Raw genomic sequence first — 21224 nt, 5'->3', positions numbered from 1 at the left:
ATAGTATTGCTGTCATTCTTTTAAGTGGTAGAGGACTCACCTCAGGCTGCTGTCGGCTCCGGCCATCATGTAGTAGAAGACGTTGAAGGTGGACTCTGCCTCAGGCCGTTTGCTCACTCGCAGTTTCTCCAGCAGCATTGTCTAACACGGAGGAGACCCTCAGTACACTCACAGTTTCTTCATCTGTCTGTGTGTCTGTCTGCCTGTGTGTGTGTGTGAGGGTGTGTGTGTGTGTGCGCGTGTGAAAATGTACTGGTCATATGGCGCTTTTCTATTCTTAACGACAGCTCAAAGTGCTTTTACATAGTACAGGAACCACTCACTATTCACACACTTTCATACACTGTGGTTGAGGCACAAGGTGCCAGCTGCTCATCAGATACACACTCACACACATTCACAGTCCAAAGGCGCAGCATTGGTGGCAACTCGGGGTTCAGTGTCTAGCCCAAGGACACTTCAACATGGGACTGCAGGGCCAAGGTGTGTGTGTGTGTGTGTGTGTGTGTGTGTGTGTGTGTGTGTGTGTGTGTGTGTGTGTGTGTGTGTGTGTGTGTGTGTGTCTGTGTGGTCTGTGTCTGTGTCTGGTTGTCTTTGTGTGTGTTACCTGGATAGATGCGGAGGCCACCTGGCCAGCCTGGTCAAAGTCGAGGGACACTACATGGGAGAAGCGGCTGGCGTTGGTGTTCATAGAGGTGGAGCTGTTGCCGAAAGCCTCCAGGATGGTGTAGACCGCCTGCCACTTCTCAGCTGTGTCACCAAAACAAATCGGATGTCATCTTTTGTTTTGGAGGGATCAGTTATGTTTTTATATTATATTCAAGGACAAGACATTTGAAGTTTGCAGATGTCAAAACATCAGTTCCCACTGCAGCGATAGCATAAATGTCAGAGACATGCCACAGCCTACTGTAGATCTAGCTTTTCCTCTACTGTGTCTGTTCCTGTGTTTTTGTCATGATTCTGCCGGCTCACCGGAGAAGATTTTGCCCGTGCTGCCGGCGATGGAGACCAGGTACTGGACCAGGTGTTGGCAGTTGGTGGTCTTGCCGCTGCCGGACTTGCCCAGCAGCACAATGGACTGGTCCTGCCGGGTGGTGAGCAGGTTGCGATAGGCCGACTGTGCCACTGAGTATATATGAGGTGCAGAGTCGTCGCGCCGACAGCCTTTGAACATGTGCATCACCTGATGGGGGAGGAAAAAGACGCACGCACACGCGCACGCGCACACGCACGCGCGCACACACACACACACACACACACACACACACAGAGCCACATATTCAATTTGTTTAATTAACGGTTTTCAAATCTAAATTGAGATTTGAAAGAATGCGATTGGCTAATAAGACCGCAGTTAATCAAATGTAAAATAACAAGTTTAAATATATTTAATCTTATTTCTCTTTTTTATTATTATTAGAACTGTCAGTTAAAGGCGTTATTAACGGCGTTAACGCAAACCCATTTTGACGGCGTAAATTTGAGTGAGATTAACGTTCTTTTTGGCCTAGCAAACTTTATAGTTTTTTCACATGCTGTTGCAACAACTAGTAACGTTGGAAAAACTACCACAGCGAATCTAGCTAGACCGGAAACAAAAACAACAGGCCCGCCGCACACACTTGTTTGGGCTTGCGAGCCGGCCAAAGAAATGGATGCCAATAAGATTCTGAATGGGAAGTTTACTTTTTAAAAGTTGCCAAATGGTTCCATTGACAAGACCAAAGGGATCTGTCGTTGTGAACTGAGCTATCATCGCAGCACGTCCAGTCGGAAGCATCACCTGATGGCCAAGAACACAGATGGTGTTTTATCTGTTACACAGTGAATATTTAACTTTAGCTATAGTTTAGCTAAAGACAAATAATCACAAACTGAACCATAATCCCAATATCTGCCAGAAAAATCTCAAAAACATTTTCCCCCAAATTGTTCAGCCCTAGGGACAATCATCACGCCCGACAGCTGGTCCACAAGCTTTATCAACATGGGATTAAGACATTATCATATGGGTTTGATGCCAGGTAGAACTCATAACACACACAGTAGAATGACAGGGAACTTTCTAATTACATTAAACTGTTAAACTGGCTCAATAAGAAGGAAGAGTTAAAGGTTTTGTACTTTTTCTGCATGTGTTGTTCACACAACATGGGCACTCAAAGTTAATAGGTGAACATGTCTTGTAATACCATGGGCTAGGGACCAAATCACCACGTCGTCACGCTTACACAAAAATGACTTCCAGGTTGACAAATGCCTGTTGATTTTTACTGCGGAGATATGTGAATTTGGCAAACTTGTTTATTTCTGTTGTCATTTTCAGCGGTAACTGTAACGTTGACAGATGTAAAGTTAAACACGGAGGTCTGACCTGTCTGACGTTTATGATGTGTTTATTTTCTGCCCTGTATTGGAACAGCCACTTGTCACCGCTGGTCAGACTGACTGCTAGTTTGGGTGGTGTCTGTGGCCCAACAGGTGAATTAGCTCTGCAAGCTAACGTTAGGCAAAGTTTTACATGAAAGCATCAAACATGCATTTTAGATTAATGAGATGAGAGTATATCCAGTTGTTCCTAGTCTCCGTTGGCTAAGCGCTGCTAAACGGGACAGGAGGTTTTTTACCCGGAAGTTACTGTAAACAAACACTGTGATTGGGTCTACGTCAGCTGGCCCGTCATCATTAAACTTACCTTCTCAGAGTACATGGAGGGTGTGCTTAGCGGGTTGATGATGACCATATTAAGTCCAGCGTAGGTGTGGATGAGGTTGCCTCCATAGCGCTGCCTCAGGCAGTGCATCACACTGGATTCATTCAGATAGAGCAGTGAAGCCAGGTCCTCTGATCGGTTGTATGATGGAGGGTTGGCCTGCACACGGAGGGAGAGAGGGAGAGAGAGAGAAAGAAAGAGAGAGAGAGAGAGAGAGAGATATAACCATGATTAATTAGTAGCAAAAAAAACAGGTACGCCGCATCTCTAGAGGAGCCGCAGCCGAGCCTTATCGAACGTTGTGAAAGAAAAAAACTGGGAACCAAGCAATCGGCCCTTTCCAAACAGGCACTGCACTAGTACATACAATTCTATATACAATTTCTTGCAATTGCTAATACTGTGATACACTGTAAAATACAGTGATCATTGATAGAAATGTTATAATACACATTCTCACTTGACATGGTGAGATCTGATTCTATGATGATGTCTATTGAAAATATATGAAATGTTAAGCTATAAGTTTTGTTGAGCATAAACATGGTATGGAACTGTGTGTATCAAATTATTCTTTAGGATCACCCAGAGTCCTACTGCTGCAACACCATTTACAATTTGGAGCCATCTCCCCATTCACCTTTTCGACGTCGTCCTCGTCCACTTCCAGTATTGTCCCATCATGCTCAAGTTGGATTTTCACCTTGCCCTCTGGCAGGGAGCCAGCCTCTGTCTTCACCACGGTGGCTGCCAAGAGAAAGGACAAGAAACACGGACAGCTGTTAGCCTGCTGGAAGTGCTCACACTCATCCCTTTATCTTAACTGGCTAACTAAAAAGGCAAAAACAGAGCATGAAAAGCTCCTGATTTTCATGTTTTAAACTTTGAAGCCTGCAGACTACTACATGGATGGAAGCACAGCTTCCCAGGCCACTTACAATCACAAGAGACGATGCAACCGTTTCCCTCTGCTGACTGAAAATATTATCTTCTTACCTTTATATCCCACACGTGTCTAGCACTGTGAAAACATGTAATGTGTGGATTGACAGATTAGAATGGTTATTTAGTCCTTGGTTATTTTGTCATTTATTTTTTGTTTTGGATGTGGTCATAAAAATGATTCAGGTACAATGCACAGCAGAGTATACAACTAAAACCTTACAAATGATTAAAAGTCACAGCCAAAAGGGAGACAAGCAACAAACCTAAAGACAGACCGAATGACGACTACACAATGTAGCCTAAAGCTTTTGAAATCAGTTTTTGGGCAATGCACTTATTTACTATTTTAGAGAGTAAGACAACAAGACTAATATCTTTCTCATGTCTGTGTGCTGAGTACGAAGCTGGAGTAAGGACATGGTTAGTCTAGCTTAGCATAAATACTGGAAATGGAGGGAGACAGCTAGCCTGGCTCAGTTTTACCTATTCCAATCCGATTTTAACAAAAGTGCTGCACAAAAAGATAATACAGAATAAACAGATAACACAATAAATGCACAACAAAAAGATTAAGTTCCCAATTTAATGATAAAAACAATAAAATAAAAATTAAATAAATTGAAAAAGTAAAATAACTCAAATGCACTGCCAGCATACGGTAAACATATGCAAGTATACACATAAGATCAACACTCTACCTGGTGTTAAAAGCCAAAGAAAAGAGGTGAGTTTTAAGAAGAATTTTAAATTGAGACAGAGAGAAGGCCTGTTTAATGTGCAGAGGCAGCCAATTCCAAAGTTTTGGAACTTCAACGGCAAACACTTGTTCCCCTCTACACAAAGGAGAAAATGTGAAGACAGATTTGTAGTTGTAGGGGCAGTTACGTGCTGGAAGCGTTTCTCAGCAAACAACAGACTGGTGCAGAAGCCACACACTGCACAGAAGTGCTGGGCAGATGGACAAACCGTTTCATTCATGCAGCTCCCCTCCTCTATATTTGCTGGAGCTGAAAAGTTGTTGATTACTCAAAGTCGACAGAAGCCAATCAACAGAAAAGTAATCCGTAACAACCACATAAATCATTTTAGTTATTGTCTGTTATTGTCATACTGAGATAAAAAGGATTTGGGCCAAGATTGTGATTGCAATCCACGCCTTCCAATCACAACATTTCTCAGATTTTAGATTAGCAGAGGAGTGATGGGGGGGGGGCAGCCGCCCAGTGCTACCTCACTGACACATGTTAGGATGTATTAAAAGGGAAAGTGTAGAAAAATCCCTGCTGGACTGATGAGCATACGGTACTCCTTGGACTCACGCATTTGCACACATGCGCAACTTCGCCATTTCCTTTTGTAGTTTGCTGCGGACATGAGTACAGCTGCTCTAAAAGTTGCACGTTATTTGTGTAAATCTTCTGATGTGTTGCCGTGTGCGTTATTGAGAACGTAAGTGCCCAATTTTATGTTCATGCTAGTTTAGCATGTATTTTAGTTTGTGTAAGTCAACATGATAGTATCTTTCTTGTTATAGTTCAGGATAGCATGCTAATGTCTACCATAATGCTAAGAACGTGCTGCAGATTGTACCATTCAAAAACAATAGTTGATGCTTATTAATGGATGCATTACAGTACAGCGTTCTACATGTGTTAATTACAATCCGGCTGAGCATTAGTTCAGCTGTTGCACTCGCGATGGTGTTGCTGGTTTCACTGTCGAAGCGCATTTCACTGCATCATTCACATGCTGCTGTTATGTTCATTTATGGCATTAGAGCGCCATCTAGTGGCCAATAGATATAACTACACAATGAAACCTGTATGCTTTACTACGTTGGATTGTGATAATTTTCATTACTATCCAGTATTGTCTAGTTGTTTGCACAGCAACTATTTATTACCTATCAATTATGTATATTGCAGAGTGAGTTGCTTATTGTTCTTTATTTGTATACATGTGCATTCCTTATTAACATTTTATATTTATATATTCTGTATTTCTTTATGTTAGAGAAAACCACACATGTACCTACACAAACATGTAATGCAAGCAACAAGCACTGTATTCAATGTTGAATCTGGATGTCAATAAATCTGTTGAACTAAAACCAAAGGTTGAAGCAACTCTCTTACCGTAATACTGTACATAACCAGCTCGGGGTAGCGCCAGTGATAACATACACAGACTTCAAAGAAAGTTAGTATATTACAATCTACCAATGATGCAAGACCAATGGGAAACTGAATCACAACACAGCCAGGGAAACATTACACTTGAAGTGCCCATAGTGTGAAAAAAATCCCTCTTTTTTGGGGGGGGGGGTGTTATTTTGTGTCTCTGGTGCTTCTACAAACTTCCATCTTCCATCATCATCACTTCAAACAGCCATGCCTTTTTGAGTGAGATACAGGTTTCTGAATCTCCTCTGCCTTCAGTCTCTGAGTGAGCTGTTCAAAATCTCCACGGCTTTCTACATCACTAGCCGAGATGAGGTGGCTAACCGTAGCACATGCTAGTGCTAGCTCACGATCACAATCGTCTTTGGCGGTGCTAAGGGCCAGACAGAGCCACGATGCCTCTGATAAATAGGCTCGGGAAGAAACTTGTTTTGGTGGATCTGAATAGCAGTTAACCATAGTCCTCGTAAATCCACTGGAGTTTAAAACTCCAATACAAACAATGTAATGTAAAAAATGTAATAACGTTGGTTTATTATGATTACATTGTCAGTATTGCAAATGTAATTTGTTTTAATCACAGTTTTTTTGTTTTTATAAAGAAACCCACATTTTAAACAGTGAGAGAAAAATGGCCGACAAAAAGGTTAAACATGTTCTGCGGTGAAATGCCCATCTCACCTAGGGAGAAGCCATCTTTGTGGACCAGCCAGACTTTCTCAGATCCATACCAGGCCTGCTCGGCTGCGATCTGCTCTTCTGTCTTCACCTGGGGTAGACAAACAACAAAGAGAAAGAAATGACTGAACTGTATCTGGACACAATTATTGTCATGTCACTGGATCACTCATAGTCACGCTGGGTCTTTCTGAAGCCCCCAGGACTTCCAGTTTGATCCCAGCACATTCTGAAAGGTTATGAAAGAAAAAGGTTGCCAAGGTGATGGCCATGCAGTGGATGACGGTGGACTCAAAAGTCTCATTGTCTAGTGAGCACTGCTGCTCCTTCAGGGTGCTGGGTGCATGTGTGTGAGAAACTTCCAACCACACAGATGTCAATATAACAAGCCTCAGGGGTGTGTGTGAAGGGGGTTCAAAAGGAACACTGGTAAGAAGCATACCAGGGATTACCTCAGTTCAGTGACACAACGGGGACAAAAGTGAAAACAGTACAAAAATACAACTAAACAATAAGAAACTAGGGCTGTCAAAATGAACTGGATAATAAACAATTTAACTCATCTACTTTTTATTGCACGTGAGTAAGTCACACACACACACACACACACACACACACACAATACTTTGGGATGGCTAGCAGGAAAATAACTCCTTGAGCAGAAATGGATAAAGAAAAGGGTGTTTTATATGGAAAATTGAGATCCAAAGTCCTTCCAGATTAGCCTGGATGTCAGCAGAATTTAGCCCCACCCACAACATTGGAGGTTGGGAAGTTCATCATATTCGGAGTAAAATCTGAGTGTGACGACGTCAGGCTACTTCCAGATGGTTCTCTCCACGTGACTAAAATTATCTGCATTGAACTGTCGATGTGAACTGGGTTACAACCAGAGTATGCCAAGTCTCCAATACCCCCTGAGCATTAAAAACGTACAAAAAAAACACCTTTAAAAAGTACATTTAAACGTGCGATTACTTTGCTTTCAATACAGAATACATTTTTGTATCATTTGACAGCCCTAATTTAACCACATCACACAAAAAAAGTAAAGAAAAGCTACATATTTTTGGATGAAAACCAAAAGAAACAATTGAGTCTTAACTATTGGTGACTGCCTAAATGTCACATCATTTGCATGGGAAAAGTGAACAAGACACACTGCAATTCACAAGCAAAGGGAGAGAGCACAACATAGCACACACAGCATTCTACAGTGCAGGGGATCATGGGACAGGCTGGAGGCACGGTGCAGGCCAGACCTGGGGCTGCTGAGCTGCAGCATGAGATGCCAGAAGGAGGGCCACAGGGTCCTCTTCCACTGATCCCTGGGGATTGGCCAGCATGAAGAGGTCAAAGGTCACAGTTAGATATGAGTAACAAATGTTGTACAGACACACTATTACACAAAGAGATTAGATAACATAGATAAGCACACGGATAAATGTAGAGCAGTAGGCGGGCATTGCATCTTAACAAAGTGTAGTTCATCCTACTTATCCGGCACTCCTGTGACAGAGAAATCAAGTTCACTATACTTAAGCGTGGTCCGGACCTGTTATGATCCACTTATGGGCTTTATCCTACATCTGCTTTAATATTTAACAATACACTTTCACCGGTGAAATGTTTACAGATTCATGGAATGAAATGGTTGCATGACAACAAACACAATTGGGCCCATGAACAAAGATTCATCATGAAGTGAAAACTAGGAGCAGCTGAACACAATTAGCCACACAACAGTGTGGACACGCCACGCATGCATGCCAACTGTCAAAATAGAAGATACAAAGTCCATGCAGGTTGCTTCTATCAGCCTGATGGGTCGTGCAGAGAAAGCTGCGTCATGCCATTATAAATTGCACTGACATGTCAATGATAAAACAAGGAAAGATCTGCCAAAACGCTTTTGACTGGATAAGTCACACTCACTTTATGTAACATATGAGACACAAAAAGACTTCAGGGGTTAAGGTTTGCTGTCAAACCCTGCATCAGATGAGTCAACAACTGTCAATTTCATATCTGTTTCCAGAACAAACATATGTTTAGGACATGTTTAGCGTAATTTAGCACCAAGCCTGGAAGCAGGTATTTTATTTAGGCATTGTACTGTTACCTAACAAAGTTACCACCTATACATCCATTACTTATAAATGTCTTTGTTTGTCTTTGTTTAACTGCTCTCAAACCAATAATGTGTGGTTTCACCTTTCTTTTTTGGCACATCAGGTTACAATTAAATGAAAAATCTTAGGATTATATACTACTATACTTTTCCACTGCTAAATATATCCTAGATCTATCTCTGTACTGGATTAACAGACATGAAATTAGTATCATTATTCCAAGACCACTGATAAAGGTAACATTCAGACTATTCTTTAAAATGTGGTTCCCTTAATACCAAATAATGAAAAGATCCAGGTTCTCTCATAATTTCCAACAAATTTACAAAAAAGTTCTCCTATTGACAGGTAGGGTTATAGTCATAGTAAGGCTAACAATAAAACATAATCAAATCTGATCAGTTAAACAGTGGTTCTGGAACCAATGAATTGTAAAGGGCTGGATCAATCCACATAGTATCCACTACATCAAAAGAGGATGCTGACTACAAGAAATCGTATAGCCTTTCAGCTTTTTGTAGTGGTCTCAGCATGTTGGAAATACTGTAGAACAGACAAGGGAAATGAGAAAACTAGGAAAAGTTAGAAGGATTCCAGGCCTTACACTCCGACAAGTCACACGAGTACAAACACCAGCCAGGAGGCCCAGAGGAAGGCTGGAGGGCCGCGGTACCTGGAGGGGCTGCGGGGCCACGGGAGCGGGGGCTTGGACAGAAGACGAAACACTGACAGCCAGCTCCAGCTTAGCCACAAAGCAACCACAGCGAGACAACAACCAGCAAAAGCAGGGTGTGTAAGGTGAGAAGAGAAGGAAAGAGAATGAGGGGAAGAACAGGAGAAGAAGAAGACAAGGTCAACATGGAACTTTGGATGAATAAAATGCAGTGTAGTGCATAAAAACAAAGAAAAAGAGAATGGACACTTGACAGAATAATGGAAAAGTGAAAATTTGCAATGACTAACCATTGGGTGGAGATAAGGATGTGTAGATCAGTTCAAACAAATAGTACGTAGCACATTGGTAGCCAGCAGGTCATATCTGCTGTCACTAACTGACATTCATTCTGTGAGAAACTAACTCACATAACCGACAAACATGTATGTTGTCAGGTTTGTATTCTCCCTGCAAGCTGATGTCTGTACTCATCCTAGGAACATCTAGGAACACAGCACTGACTGTACAAACGTTAGTGTTTTGGTAGTTCCAACATCTCCGACAGAGTGATGCATCTTCTCTAGTTAAACCAGCTGATTGCACGTCTATTTCAGGAGTGACATTGTCCAGTTCAGCTTTCATTCATTCCAAAACAATAATTTAAGCTTCAAGACCTAATAGTTTGACAATGTGTCCATGTGTCAGAAATTATTGGACCAAACTCAATACTGGCAGTTACGCCATATTACAGGGCTCGGATCCTGACATCAATAGTGTGTATAAAAAAACTTTCCAATAAGTCTACAAAAGCAAGCAGAGTCAAAAAAGTTTAAACTGGGAAACTAAGATTAGACTTTTGAGAGCAGCGATAGTTAATAGATAAGTAAGAGGCAAGTAAGTAACGAGTGCACGATGAAAGCCAGAGAGACCGAGCTGGAGAAGTAAGGGGCAGAGCGTTGGAGACAGACACCAGCAGAGGGGACTATATTTTCACTCCCTCATGAGTCACTGTTCTGTCCCAGTCAGTAGGGCAAGAGACGCCATGCTAATACTTTCCTCTGCTGTGAGCATCTGTAAATACACACCAATAAACTAAGCATGTTAGGAATGGTGATAATGCTAACAGCCCAACGGAGCAATTGTTGGTAAAGTTAGGGGGACTGACGTTCTGCCAGCTAACTCTGAGATGGAGAATACAACAAAACAACCACCGTGCTGTAAAACTATAGGGTGAAGCTCGTAATGCAGTTTCTTTAGGGGGAACATCAGCAGTATGATTTGACTCAGTCTAAGGCCATTGTTGGTAGAGCTGTTAAACTACACTTTCAATTTTACAATTTCACATTACATTAAACTTTGGCACCACAATTTTCTGCTTTTCAATTTTTGGTCATGTGAGAGCTGACATGAACATACAAAGAGACATGAAGCTAAGACAAGACATTAATAATATTCAGATGGACAGCAAGGGGATTTACAGGGGCATTGAAGATCCTCATCAGGCGTCTCTGAGCTTCCTCGGTGGGACTGAGCGGTTCCTCCTACAGGTCAAAGCAGCAACACATAGACACTCAGACCACTGGTAGAGCTGAAGCAAAGCCCATAACTACACACACACACACACACACATATAAACAAGAAGTCACAAACGTGAATATGTGATGTATTCCTCAAGGCTCAAGCATTTCCTAAAAAGGACACTCTGCACACTCAACATAACATAGTATTTCAGCTTATTGTGGAATCGGACTTCTTTAAAAAAAAAAAATTAAACTATGTTAGTAGTACGCTCAAAGTTAATCTTCAAAAGGTGCTTCAAACAGCATGCATACTAGAAAACCAATGCCACACACACACACACAACAATACCATTTTCTGGTTAAGAGAAGAATAATTGCAAGACATAAATTGCTCCAACCCAGCAAGGAATGTACCACGAAAATATAATATTGGTATTTCTGTGGGGGAAAACCCTGACCCTAATGCAACAAAAATATTTATCATGACAATAAGTATAACATGGACGTTGGCTTTGTGTCATAATTATTTCTCAAACAGTTGTTAATATCTTTCCAGCAAAAGAATGGATTTCCTATCTAATACATCCCTTAATCCCAAAATATGATACGCTAAAATATGGTATGCTTTGAGCATCTAGCGGCAGTGTCTGGTGGGACTGTGCCTTTGTAAAAATCTGATTATGGGTGAAAAAAGTGGTGACTGTCCTCCCTGTTTTGATGTTACTGTAGACTCAACAGAAAGTGGTTTAAGGTCTGTAGATCTCAAAAAGAGCAATCTTCTCAAATCTGCAGAATCACAAAAACCTCCATAATCTGTAACAAATAAACAACTTGCTATTTTGACAGCCAAACCAAGTCTGTTGAGGAAGTTAGATTGTCTGTGACTGATAGGACACCAGAAGGGGAAATAATGGTCAGGAAGTAAACAAATTCTTCCTACTCTTGCCCAGAGCACTAAAATAAAACGACTTGACTTGTTCAGTGCCCAGGAAACAAAAGACTAAAATCTTCTGACTGTCAGACACAACATATAAGATGACATATATATATTTTATTTGTATGTAGTTTGTCTTAAGGGTTGTAATACAAAAAAGGCATGAGGTCATTACAATCTAAAGGGTTTATCCCCTTAGGAGTTAAAATGTTATCAACAAAGTTCATGGCATTACTTCACGAGACACTGGTCAAGAGGAAATGGTGATCTGGTCTTGGCACCACAGAAAAGGTCAGGGAGCTATCAAAACCATGAAGAAAGCATCCTTTGGGGACCACCAACAAACCATGGCAGTCCGTTAATCATGTCTTGTTCTGCCTGTGCACCAAGCTGAGACCCAAACCTGCATCTTAATGACAAGACTCCGGTAAGCCCAAGTGGTTCCGCAAAATTTGAGACCTGGACCTAACCTGAACCGTTCATTTTGCTTTATTAGATTCATTACTGACGTTTAGCTTGCCAGGCTTATGCACAACATCCACTACAGTCTCTTTCCCGCTGGAGATTAAGCACAAGCTTTCAACACACAACAACCATTGATGTTGAAACCCTTTACTTGTTCTAGACCAAAATGTAATGTCTTCTTACAAATCAAACACTGTCTTGACTTTTGTTTCCTACAGTACACTCTGAACACTCATTATTACATAATGTAGTATCTTGGTTTTGGTGGAATCTGTTTTGAAAAGACCATGTTCGTAGTACTCCAAAAGTAAATGCCCAAAGGTGCTTTATTCTAGCCTGGTCCTACCAGACTCTAGTCCATTTCATTTGGACTAGAGTCTGGCCACTCTCCATTGACAAGTGTTAACTTCCTTGAAGGCGGGTACTCTGTTGAAGTTTAAAACTATTGGATCTGCCCAGAGCCACTCTGAATCTGCCATAACCAACCAACGTTTGGTCCTTCCACCACTAACGGAGCGGGCTGAAAAATCAAACTTTTCCCGAGCCCCGTGGGGAGAAGGGCCAAAACATCATGGCCACCAACAAAACTCAGCAAAGATGGTTCTTGCTCAGGCTTTAACTTCTGGATATTCGGCAGCGTTGCCACAACGGACTGAATGGCTTCGTTCGCATCTTTCTCCACCGCCATTACGGATCTACAACTCAAACCAGCACACAACCTAAGCGTCATCGTTCTCAGCCACTCCCTCTGTCCGTTGATTGGACCGGTTAAAATTGGGCCAGAGAAAACACAAGAATATACCGCAAACCCAAACGGTGTACTGAAGGGAAATGAAAATTGGGTGGATGTACGTAGGGCGGAGGGCGGAGCCAGGCTAGCTTTATTCAGCATGCACACTAGAAAACCAATGCGTCCCAGCGGTAACTTTACAAAACACTTGTCAAGAGGAAATTAATTTCAGTCTTTTTTCCTCCAGGGATTGAGTAGAAACTTGTAACACTCCTGGATGTTGTAACCCTTTCTTGTGTTGAATAGAAGGCCAGCAAAATATTCTTTTAGTGTCAAACTTTTCCCTAGTTATTCTAAAGAAAGGTTAACAATACATTGTGTTCTTTTTTTCATGTTCCGTAGCTAGGTTACGATGGCTATCAAGTGACTCTAAAACCGTGCCACACCGAGGTTACACACACAAACGTGGTGTCAGTAAGCAAACTCTAAAGTGCTCTTATTTATCAAACATGCAATTCAATTGGCCATGCGCTTTCCACACCAATGTCCCACATATTGACCAGACGTGCAAAGTGTGGACTGCGTACCTCTTGTTGACTGACGGCAGTTTGTTGAACTGAAATGACTCCTTGAGGGAGAGACAGAGGACTAAGAGTAGGACGGGGAGGATCAGGGCTTGCAGGAGTTTTGAGTGGAGAGGATTTAGGAGCTGGGATGAGACGTAATGAAGGAGAGACAGAGGAAGATTTCTGGGCCGCTGGGGTGGTAGACGGACGATTTGTAGGGGTGGGTTTTGTTGCAGCAGTTGGTTTTGGTGCAGGTATGAAGCCAGGAGGCGGTGACAAGGGTGAGGGCTTAGGAGCTGGGATAAAGCCAACAACTGGTGGGAGAGATGAGGGTCTGGAATGAGTCGATTTGGAAGATGTTGGAGCCACTTTCTCGGAAGCCATACTGTTTGGGTTTACAGCAACCACCGGAGATTTGGCAATTGGTATCCCTGGACCAGAGCTTGTAGGTTTGTAATTGACCTCCTGTGGCTTTACGGTGGTTTTGTCCTCTTTCTTCTCTTTTATCTCCTGCGGCTCAACAACTTTCTTCTCATTTATCTTCTCCAACTCCATTTTTTCTGGTCGATCATCCCTGCATATTCGTGGCCGGGGCTCCCTTGTCCTGCCTCTGACCATGAGGTTTGTCAACCCTCGTGAAATGTCGTCTTCCGTTTTGACGGCGTCATGTTTAAAAGAGAACGCTGACGTCATGGGGGCCTTAGACACTGAAGCTGGTGCTGCCACTGCTTTAACTGGTTCAGCAGTAGGCCTGGCTGCTTGTGGTGCTCTGTCTGTTGGTTGTGTTGGCACAGTGGTCTCGTCCTCTTCGGCGGGTAGGACCTTCCTGACCACTCGACGAACCACCTTCACTACTTTCTTACGTGTCAGACCCTTGTCCTCTGTAGTATCCATCTGGTTGGTGCCGCTGCCTGGAACGTTAATATCACCATTGGCTGTACCATTGGCCACGCTTTTGCCCATCATGCCATTTTGCTCTCGCTCACTGTTCATAACTGGCTGTGGGCTCAGAGGAGCTTGTGGTGGTTCAGGACTCCTAATTTGCTCTGCCTTCTTTGAAGGTGGCTCAGGGCTTTTGAAGCGTTCTGGTACTTTAACAGGTGTCCTGACTTTAGGTGGGGAGGGACTCCTGACCCGGTCTTTTGACTCAGTATGGGAAACTGATGGGGGACTTGTTGCCCGGAATAACCCCCTGCCAGGGTCTAGAGCTGGCACAGACTTGGCCCGGCTGGGCAGCCCTTCACTGTCAGACTACTCAGAGGAAAGAGAGGAGGTATAAGCGAGAATATTGAAAGAAAATCCAGGCATCATTTTTTTAATCATCAAAATACTACACTCCTCACTAGGGATGGGAGGAAAATTATTCATAGATGCATCGCGATTCTCTCTCGAACAATTAAATGCCTGATGCTTGAAGTTAATAATTGATTATTATATTATATTATATATGTTATCTGACCACCTCATGTTTCATGTTGTAAGAAGCCAATTCTCCACTGTCTTAAACATAACGGAGCCTCTGACATGGAAGATCACTGAGAGAGAAGGTGGCTTTCACAAGCATGTTTAGGGCTTAAGAATGGAATGACTACAAAATAAAAACCTTTCCTTAACTCTCAGTCACAGCAATCTGATTTGTACATATCTGGAGACAGTAACTTTAAAACAAAAAACATCACATTTTAATCAATATTTTTAATAATCAATTAACTTATCAGAATCAAGCATCAAATCGTTCTAGAGAGAATCGTGATGCACCTAAGAATCAATTATTTTTTCACCACTATTAGTGAGGCAGGGTGCAGGGAGGCCTGGATGATTTTTGTTTAAATATGCTTTGAAACAGTTTTGCTTCTTTTCTATCCTCAAAGTCAATGGTCCTTTATGCAACGCATTAACACCCAATACCACTGCTGACACTCCTAAATTGTATTTTATTTTTGACCAAAAGCAGGACATCCTGTTGTGCATCATGAAGTTCTTTAATTAGCTCCTGGGAAACATTTTTGTGAATGAATGAAACTTTTTGTAGCATTTTGGACTACTATGATCAAATCTCATCAACAACCACCTACCCATGTACAGGTTGAAATGTGCATTATAACGGCTGTGTGTGTATGAAGAAGGGTTTTCTGAATCCCACAAGAAACACTAATGTAAGCAAACCTCACCGAATGATGTAATGTTTTGCAAAGTCTGATCTCAATTACTTATGTGCTTGATCCTAACTAATCCTAATGAGTCAACGTCTACCTAAAAATATGTATACAATACATCAATAAATTTGACATAATTCCCTCCAAATATATCACGTGAGCTGAATTGATCCTGGCAGACTAAGAAAGCTCTAACATTAATCTGACGACCACAAGTTTGACTTACACTTTTGGTTCCTGGCTTGTTATCTTCTTTAATCTAAATGTGTTGATATAAAAAGGAGAACTAGATCAAAACCTCAACACTACATGAAGCTGTTGTCCATCACACCGTGCAAACCTCAAAACATGCACATTTTCTGATCTTTTACTGCATCAATTATCAGATCTTAAAATAGTTGGACATGCTGTAACAGTATGTCCAACTATTTCAAGATCTAATAATTTGATGCACTCTGGGCAATTGGAAGTTCTTTGGTTAAGTGTCCAGAAAATGGCATAGGTGGTACAGAATCCCAGCTACTATAACATATAACAAGATGAGAGTGAAAGCTATCATATTCTTAGTGTGATACAAGCAAAAGGGCACACGCATCTAAAGACACACATGTTAATGCACAGTGTACAACACTGTAATTCCATGCAGTGTGAGAGTGCTTAATGAAATGTCCAAATGAGACTTCCCTTTTGCTCCCAGAAGGAAAAGCGATGTGAGAATGCCATGTTGGCTGATCTGCTGTCATGGGCTGTGACGGATGAGATGAGAGCAGGAGGAAGAGGAGGTGGAAGGGAGCTAGGAGAGGAAGAATGTCAAGAAGACAGATGAATAGAAATGAGAATCATTGCATTTTCAATGTGAGCAGAGCCACATGTTGATGGTAAAGCAGTGCTTGGGGCTAGGAGAAGTGGAGGATGAACAGGAGATTAGAGCAGGAGCATTAGCTCTAACCAAACCAACGCCAGCACCTGCTCAGGGATTACGAATGAAACATTTTAACTACCATGAAATGATGTCACTTGAGCTTCGGGTTGGCCGACATGATGATATATACCATTAGACAATAAATAAAGCTGTCTACAGTCATAGATTTAGCCAAACTGTATAACTGGGTGTTTCTATATCATTTGTAGTTCAATGAAAGAAAGTATTTTGACCTGTCAGATATTCATAAAAACTGGATTTGCCGTTAATTAATTATTAAAAATACTGTATCTGTAAACTGTTTCTCAAATGATTTTCCAGATCAATTACTATATCATCATATTATCAACATACAGAATAAAGGTGCATAGGCGGATGATTTCATCCATATTGCCCCCTCCCCACTACAGCCTCCAATCTCCATCTAAAAAGAAAACTACAAACATAAGCCCAACTTTGAACTTGAAAAGGTCTTTCATGTAAACTACCACTGTCAATTGCTGTCTGATGAGTAGGCACAGTATGGATTTGATAAAATGAGACTGTGATGTGATCAGTCCTGTCCTTCCTAGGTTTGAACTCCCTATCAGTAGACAAATACATTCATCACAATCTAAAAACAGGCAGTGTGATTTCAGGAATAGTAGTCACACTGTGTTTCAGGATACGTGTGGTTTGCCTGAAGTTTAAATTGTAAAATGTTAAGTCAATGATTTCTGCCAAGTCTAATGTATCTTATTCATCTTTACACAAAACAGAGCAGAGCTGGTCTCTAAAAGTCCAACTTGGACTGCAGGCCTTTAGCCTTTCACTGGGTATGGGACAGTGTCCAGGCCTGGCTCGCGGTCAGTGGCGTTTATCAGTGGTCACTGAATTAGCACACTGACTAACATGTTTATTTTTGGATTAGACAGGGCTGGGGGCTAGATTACTCTCTTAGAGAAAACCCAACAAGGCACATATTACCCACAAAGGCAGTGCTGAAGTCACACATCCCAAACCTCCTGTTTCTAATACTAATATGTCCAAATAAGCAACACTTATTACCAAACCATTATACCTTACTGTCTCCATGGAAATCATTGAATATATAAACATTTCATAATTACCATTTCTGTTGCTTTACTTGCCATCATGTGAATGATATATATCTGTTGGACCTCAAGTGTGTACTTCACATAGCAAATGCACACAGGAGAAGACTGCATTTCATTGGAATGGAGCCAACAGAGTTCATGTCTATAAAGCGAAAAGCAAGCTCACACTTAGCATCCCACCATAAACAAGCAGCTGCTTCTTACTTTAGTAGTGTTAACAGCAGAGTGGCTAAATCCCAGTTGGTAGTGGACTGGTAATATTTGGGGTAGAGGTCTGACCTGAAAAAGGAGGCACATCTGAAAGAGACCCAAATATATTCAAGTATGTATAATTAGATCCAAAACATGGTCAAACTGAACAGTCCAAGCAGAAACCATGTCAGAGATGATTGAGAACCCACTTGGGACTCCTCAGGCATAGGACTGAGCAATAATTCAGTATGATAATTTATCGTCTTTCAATAGCACTATATTAAGAGGAAATCATACTCAGATATCTTGATGTACCTTGTCTAAATTAATAAGAACAAGCACACACTAACTTAGGGAGGGAACATAATTTGAAGAATTTGTTTTAACATCACGCTATTTTACTGTATGCATGTAAACACAGTCAGTATAAAGCTGGAAAAAATATTTTTTTTACTTTGTCTTTTTTTTTCCTTGAAACTGTTTACCACATTATTGATGATTATCTAAAATATCACAGTGAAAAATCTTTTGCAAAAGCACCAATTGTCAAACCTACAATATCGTTGCAGTATCGATATTGATGTATTTGGTCAAAAATATCGCCCAGCCCGATGAAGGTGTGAGACATATCGACACACAGAACTGAATTCAAAACAACGGGACATTTGTCCTGGTCCTGGGTCAGGTCTCAGATGCTGGGAACCCAATGGAAGAGTTCTGATCATCTGATAATATTACTATAGTGTAAGTTAGCACGTTAAGAATATATAAGGAGTATATTGTATATTTATAACGAGTGTGTGGTTTGTCCCACATTTATGAAGGCTGAAGTGGAAATTGTTAACGATAACTCAATAATATTTTAGCTACACATTTATGAGGCTCACAATTGATCTCAGAGTGAATAATTATGTTAACTGTCTTTCTGAAAAAAAAAAAATATTCAATGTGAACGCACAAAAGGCAGACGTGGAAGTTAATTAATAAATTATAGTCCTGTTACAACAGGCCATAATTCTGTGAGTTATGAAAACAAGGCAATATGGCTGAAATAATTTGTTCCTAGATTTATCACATATACATAGTGGATGTATGAAAAATAGCATAGAGTAATCAAACTGATATTACAAACAAGAACTGTGCTCCATGGCATTACATGACACCAAACTTGTTATTACTATAAAACAAAACCTTCAGCTTAGGATCAGACATTTCAACAACAGAAATGAGTAGAATGATGATGATAATGAGGAATCATTAAAGTACAATGTGCCCTAAAGTCCCAAAACAATCATCCAGACATATCACCCAGCGCTACTCGTAAAAAACAGTAAGTCTGTTCAAAGTCAAAGTCAAAGTAACATACAAACCAGTGGTTCCCCCAAAACGTTGTTTAGCCTGGTGGCAAGTATCTTTATTTTTGACAAGGGCCCGGCTGGGGCCCGTCACAGACTGATGTCAGCATTAATGCAGATAGTTTCTGTGATAACAGAATAATCGACCAAATCCTGAAATTGAGAGTCTAAAAAAAGCTTTAAGACAGATTCCATAGGGCCCTACATTAAGTCAGTGCTAAACGCTAATTATGGAATTATGACTACGTCTAAGTTTCCAATCGAGCCGGCCCACTTTAACTGTAGTTTAAAAAAACAAAAATTCCCAGTGGGGGTAAAGTTAGGCCCGTTCTTGCACATCTTCAAGATGAACTGAAAACACAACATGGAAGTACGCTAGAATTTCAGTCTCAACTGCATTTCCAACCATCCTCCTCTTCAAAACTACATCACATTTTTAATTATTATGATTAACACCTCGATTAGGAAAAAGGGGAACTGTCACAATGGCGCAAAAGTTGCTATTGTAAAATGTTACTTTCAAAAAACCACTCAAGCTGCCTCCTCAGCTAACTGGAGTCTAAAAATAGTGTCACCGGCTGTGGGACCTCGGGGGACCCACGCTATTTTCCACGAAAGATTCCGCTTCTCGTCAAGTTATCACACACTGTTCTACCTGTTCGTGAAGTAATTCCACAACTCCTGTATCCAAATCGTTCCCACAGGTCAGCGATCAAATCAAAAACTGTCCAGAGTCGAGGAGATCTTAGCAACCGGCTGGAGACACAGTGGAAAGGGAAACAGCAGAGCCGAGGAGAGGGGGAGCGCTCTGATAGGCCGGCTATTCCTGACAGAGGACAGACAAGAGATGTGGGGACAGCTGTTGTGATATGAGGGTGTTGAGCAGGGGTAAAAATAGAAGCCTCTGCTCTCTAGCCTGGACAGGTCTGCCATGAACCCCCCCCTCAACCCACCACCACCATCTCCACCATCCAATCAGCAGCCACACTGCTCCCCACACATGCTGCTGCAGTTGCTGTCATCTCAGCTGCTTCTGTGTGTGTAGCCGAAGGAAACGCAGCTGAGGGGACTGTTAACGTCAATGAAATCAATGTTCATGTTGTAGGGCTGTACAATTAATCGCTTTTTATCCTTATCGCGATATCAACTGGCGCAATAAAAACATCGCTTAAGGTTGAAAGACCCTCAGAGATTTTTTTTTGTTGTTAGTTGAAAGAAATTATCAGCAGAAAAACTCCACTTTGTAACAGGGGTCTTTAAATCAAGAAAAAAAAGACTTAAACTGAAAAAGAGACGGAGCAGGGGCCCCCTACAGTGCATAATCTTAAACTGGGCCTACAGTAAAGTCTGGGTCAGCCTAAAGCCTTCATTAATACCTTATTTTCCCATTGAATACTAAGCTATTATAATAATAATTGTGGGCATGATTTTATAAAGCATCTTTTAATGTTACATGTGTCACAGTGAACCCTTGGATTCACTCCTTCTACTGTGTGCATCACAAAGCAGCAGTAGTGTGGCTAAAAAGTAACCGCCACAATTTCCAACATCCCAAAATTATGCTTGAAATGTCTTGTGGGACCTGACAGTCCACAATCCTATAGATAACACAATCCATTTACAATGACATCCAAAAGAAAATCAGAAAATCTTCACAGCTAAGAGAAGCTGGAACCGTAAATTGTTTGGCATTTTTGTTTGATAAATAACAATAAGACCGTGGACTAATTGTTTGAGCACTAGAGGCAACACACGGGGGAAATGACAAGATGCAAAGGAACAACACGGAGAAGGACAGACACGGAAACGGAAGACACTACACTGTGAGAATAAGATGCAGACAGTGTTCATAGACAGTGTTTATATATTGCATCATGGTTACCACCAGTAGTGGAATGTAAGTAAGTACATTTACTCCAGTACTGTACTTAAGCCCAAATGTTGAGTCTTATCATTTCATGCCACTTTCGACTTTTACTAC

At 41.4% G+C, this 21224-nt stretch overlaps 1 protein-coding gene across 16 annotated transcripts in view; it reads right to left on the bottom strand.

Moving 5' to 3' along the window:
* LOC116675997 (unconventional myosin-XVIIIa) overlaps positions 1-21224 on the bottom strand; it is a 157055-nt gene that overhangs the window by 108331 nt on the left and 27500 nt on the right. For 4 of the 16 annotated variants that reach the window (XM_032507449.1, XM_032507461.1, XM_032507450.1 and 1 more), the window contains 6 exons: positions 6523-6610; positions 3357-3463; positions 2699-2875; positions 976-1186; positions 608-750; positions 41-141 (listed from right to left, as the gene is read on the bottom strand). In XM_032507449.1, the coding sequence (XP_032363340.1) occupies positions 41-141; positions 608-750; positions 976-1186; positions 2699-2875; positions 3357-3463; positions 6523-6610 (827 nt within the window). Of the gene's footprint in view, positions 1-40; positions 142-607; positions 751-975; positions 1187-2698; positions 2876-3356; positions 3464-6522; positions 6611-7781; positions 7848-9255; positions 9394-10784; positions 10848-13542; positions 14773-15903; positions 15937-16361; positions 16471-19898; positions 20037-21224 lie in introns of those variants that run through there. The other 12 variants (XM_032507426.1, XM_032507430.1, XM_032507428.1 and 9 more) reach the window with 8 other exon arrangements.

The sequence above is a fragment of the Etheostoma spectabile genome, chromosome 3 (genome assembly GCF_008692095.1).
Source record: "Etheostoma spectabile isolate EspeVRDwgs_2016 chromosome 3, UIUC_Espe_1.0, whole genome shotgun sequence".
NCBI lineage: Eukaryota > Metazoa > Chordata > Actinopteri > Perciformes > Percidae > Etheostoma > Etheostoma spectabile.
Note: the sequence above shows the minus strand (reverse complement) of the source record. Positions and strands in the feature narration are given on the sequence as shown.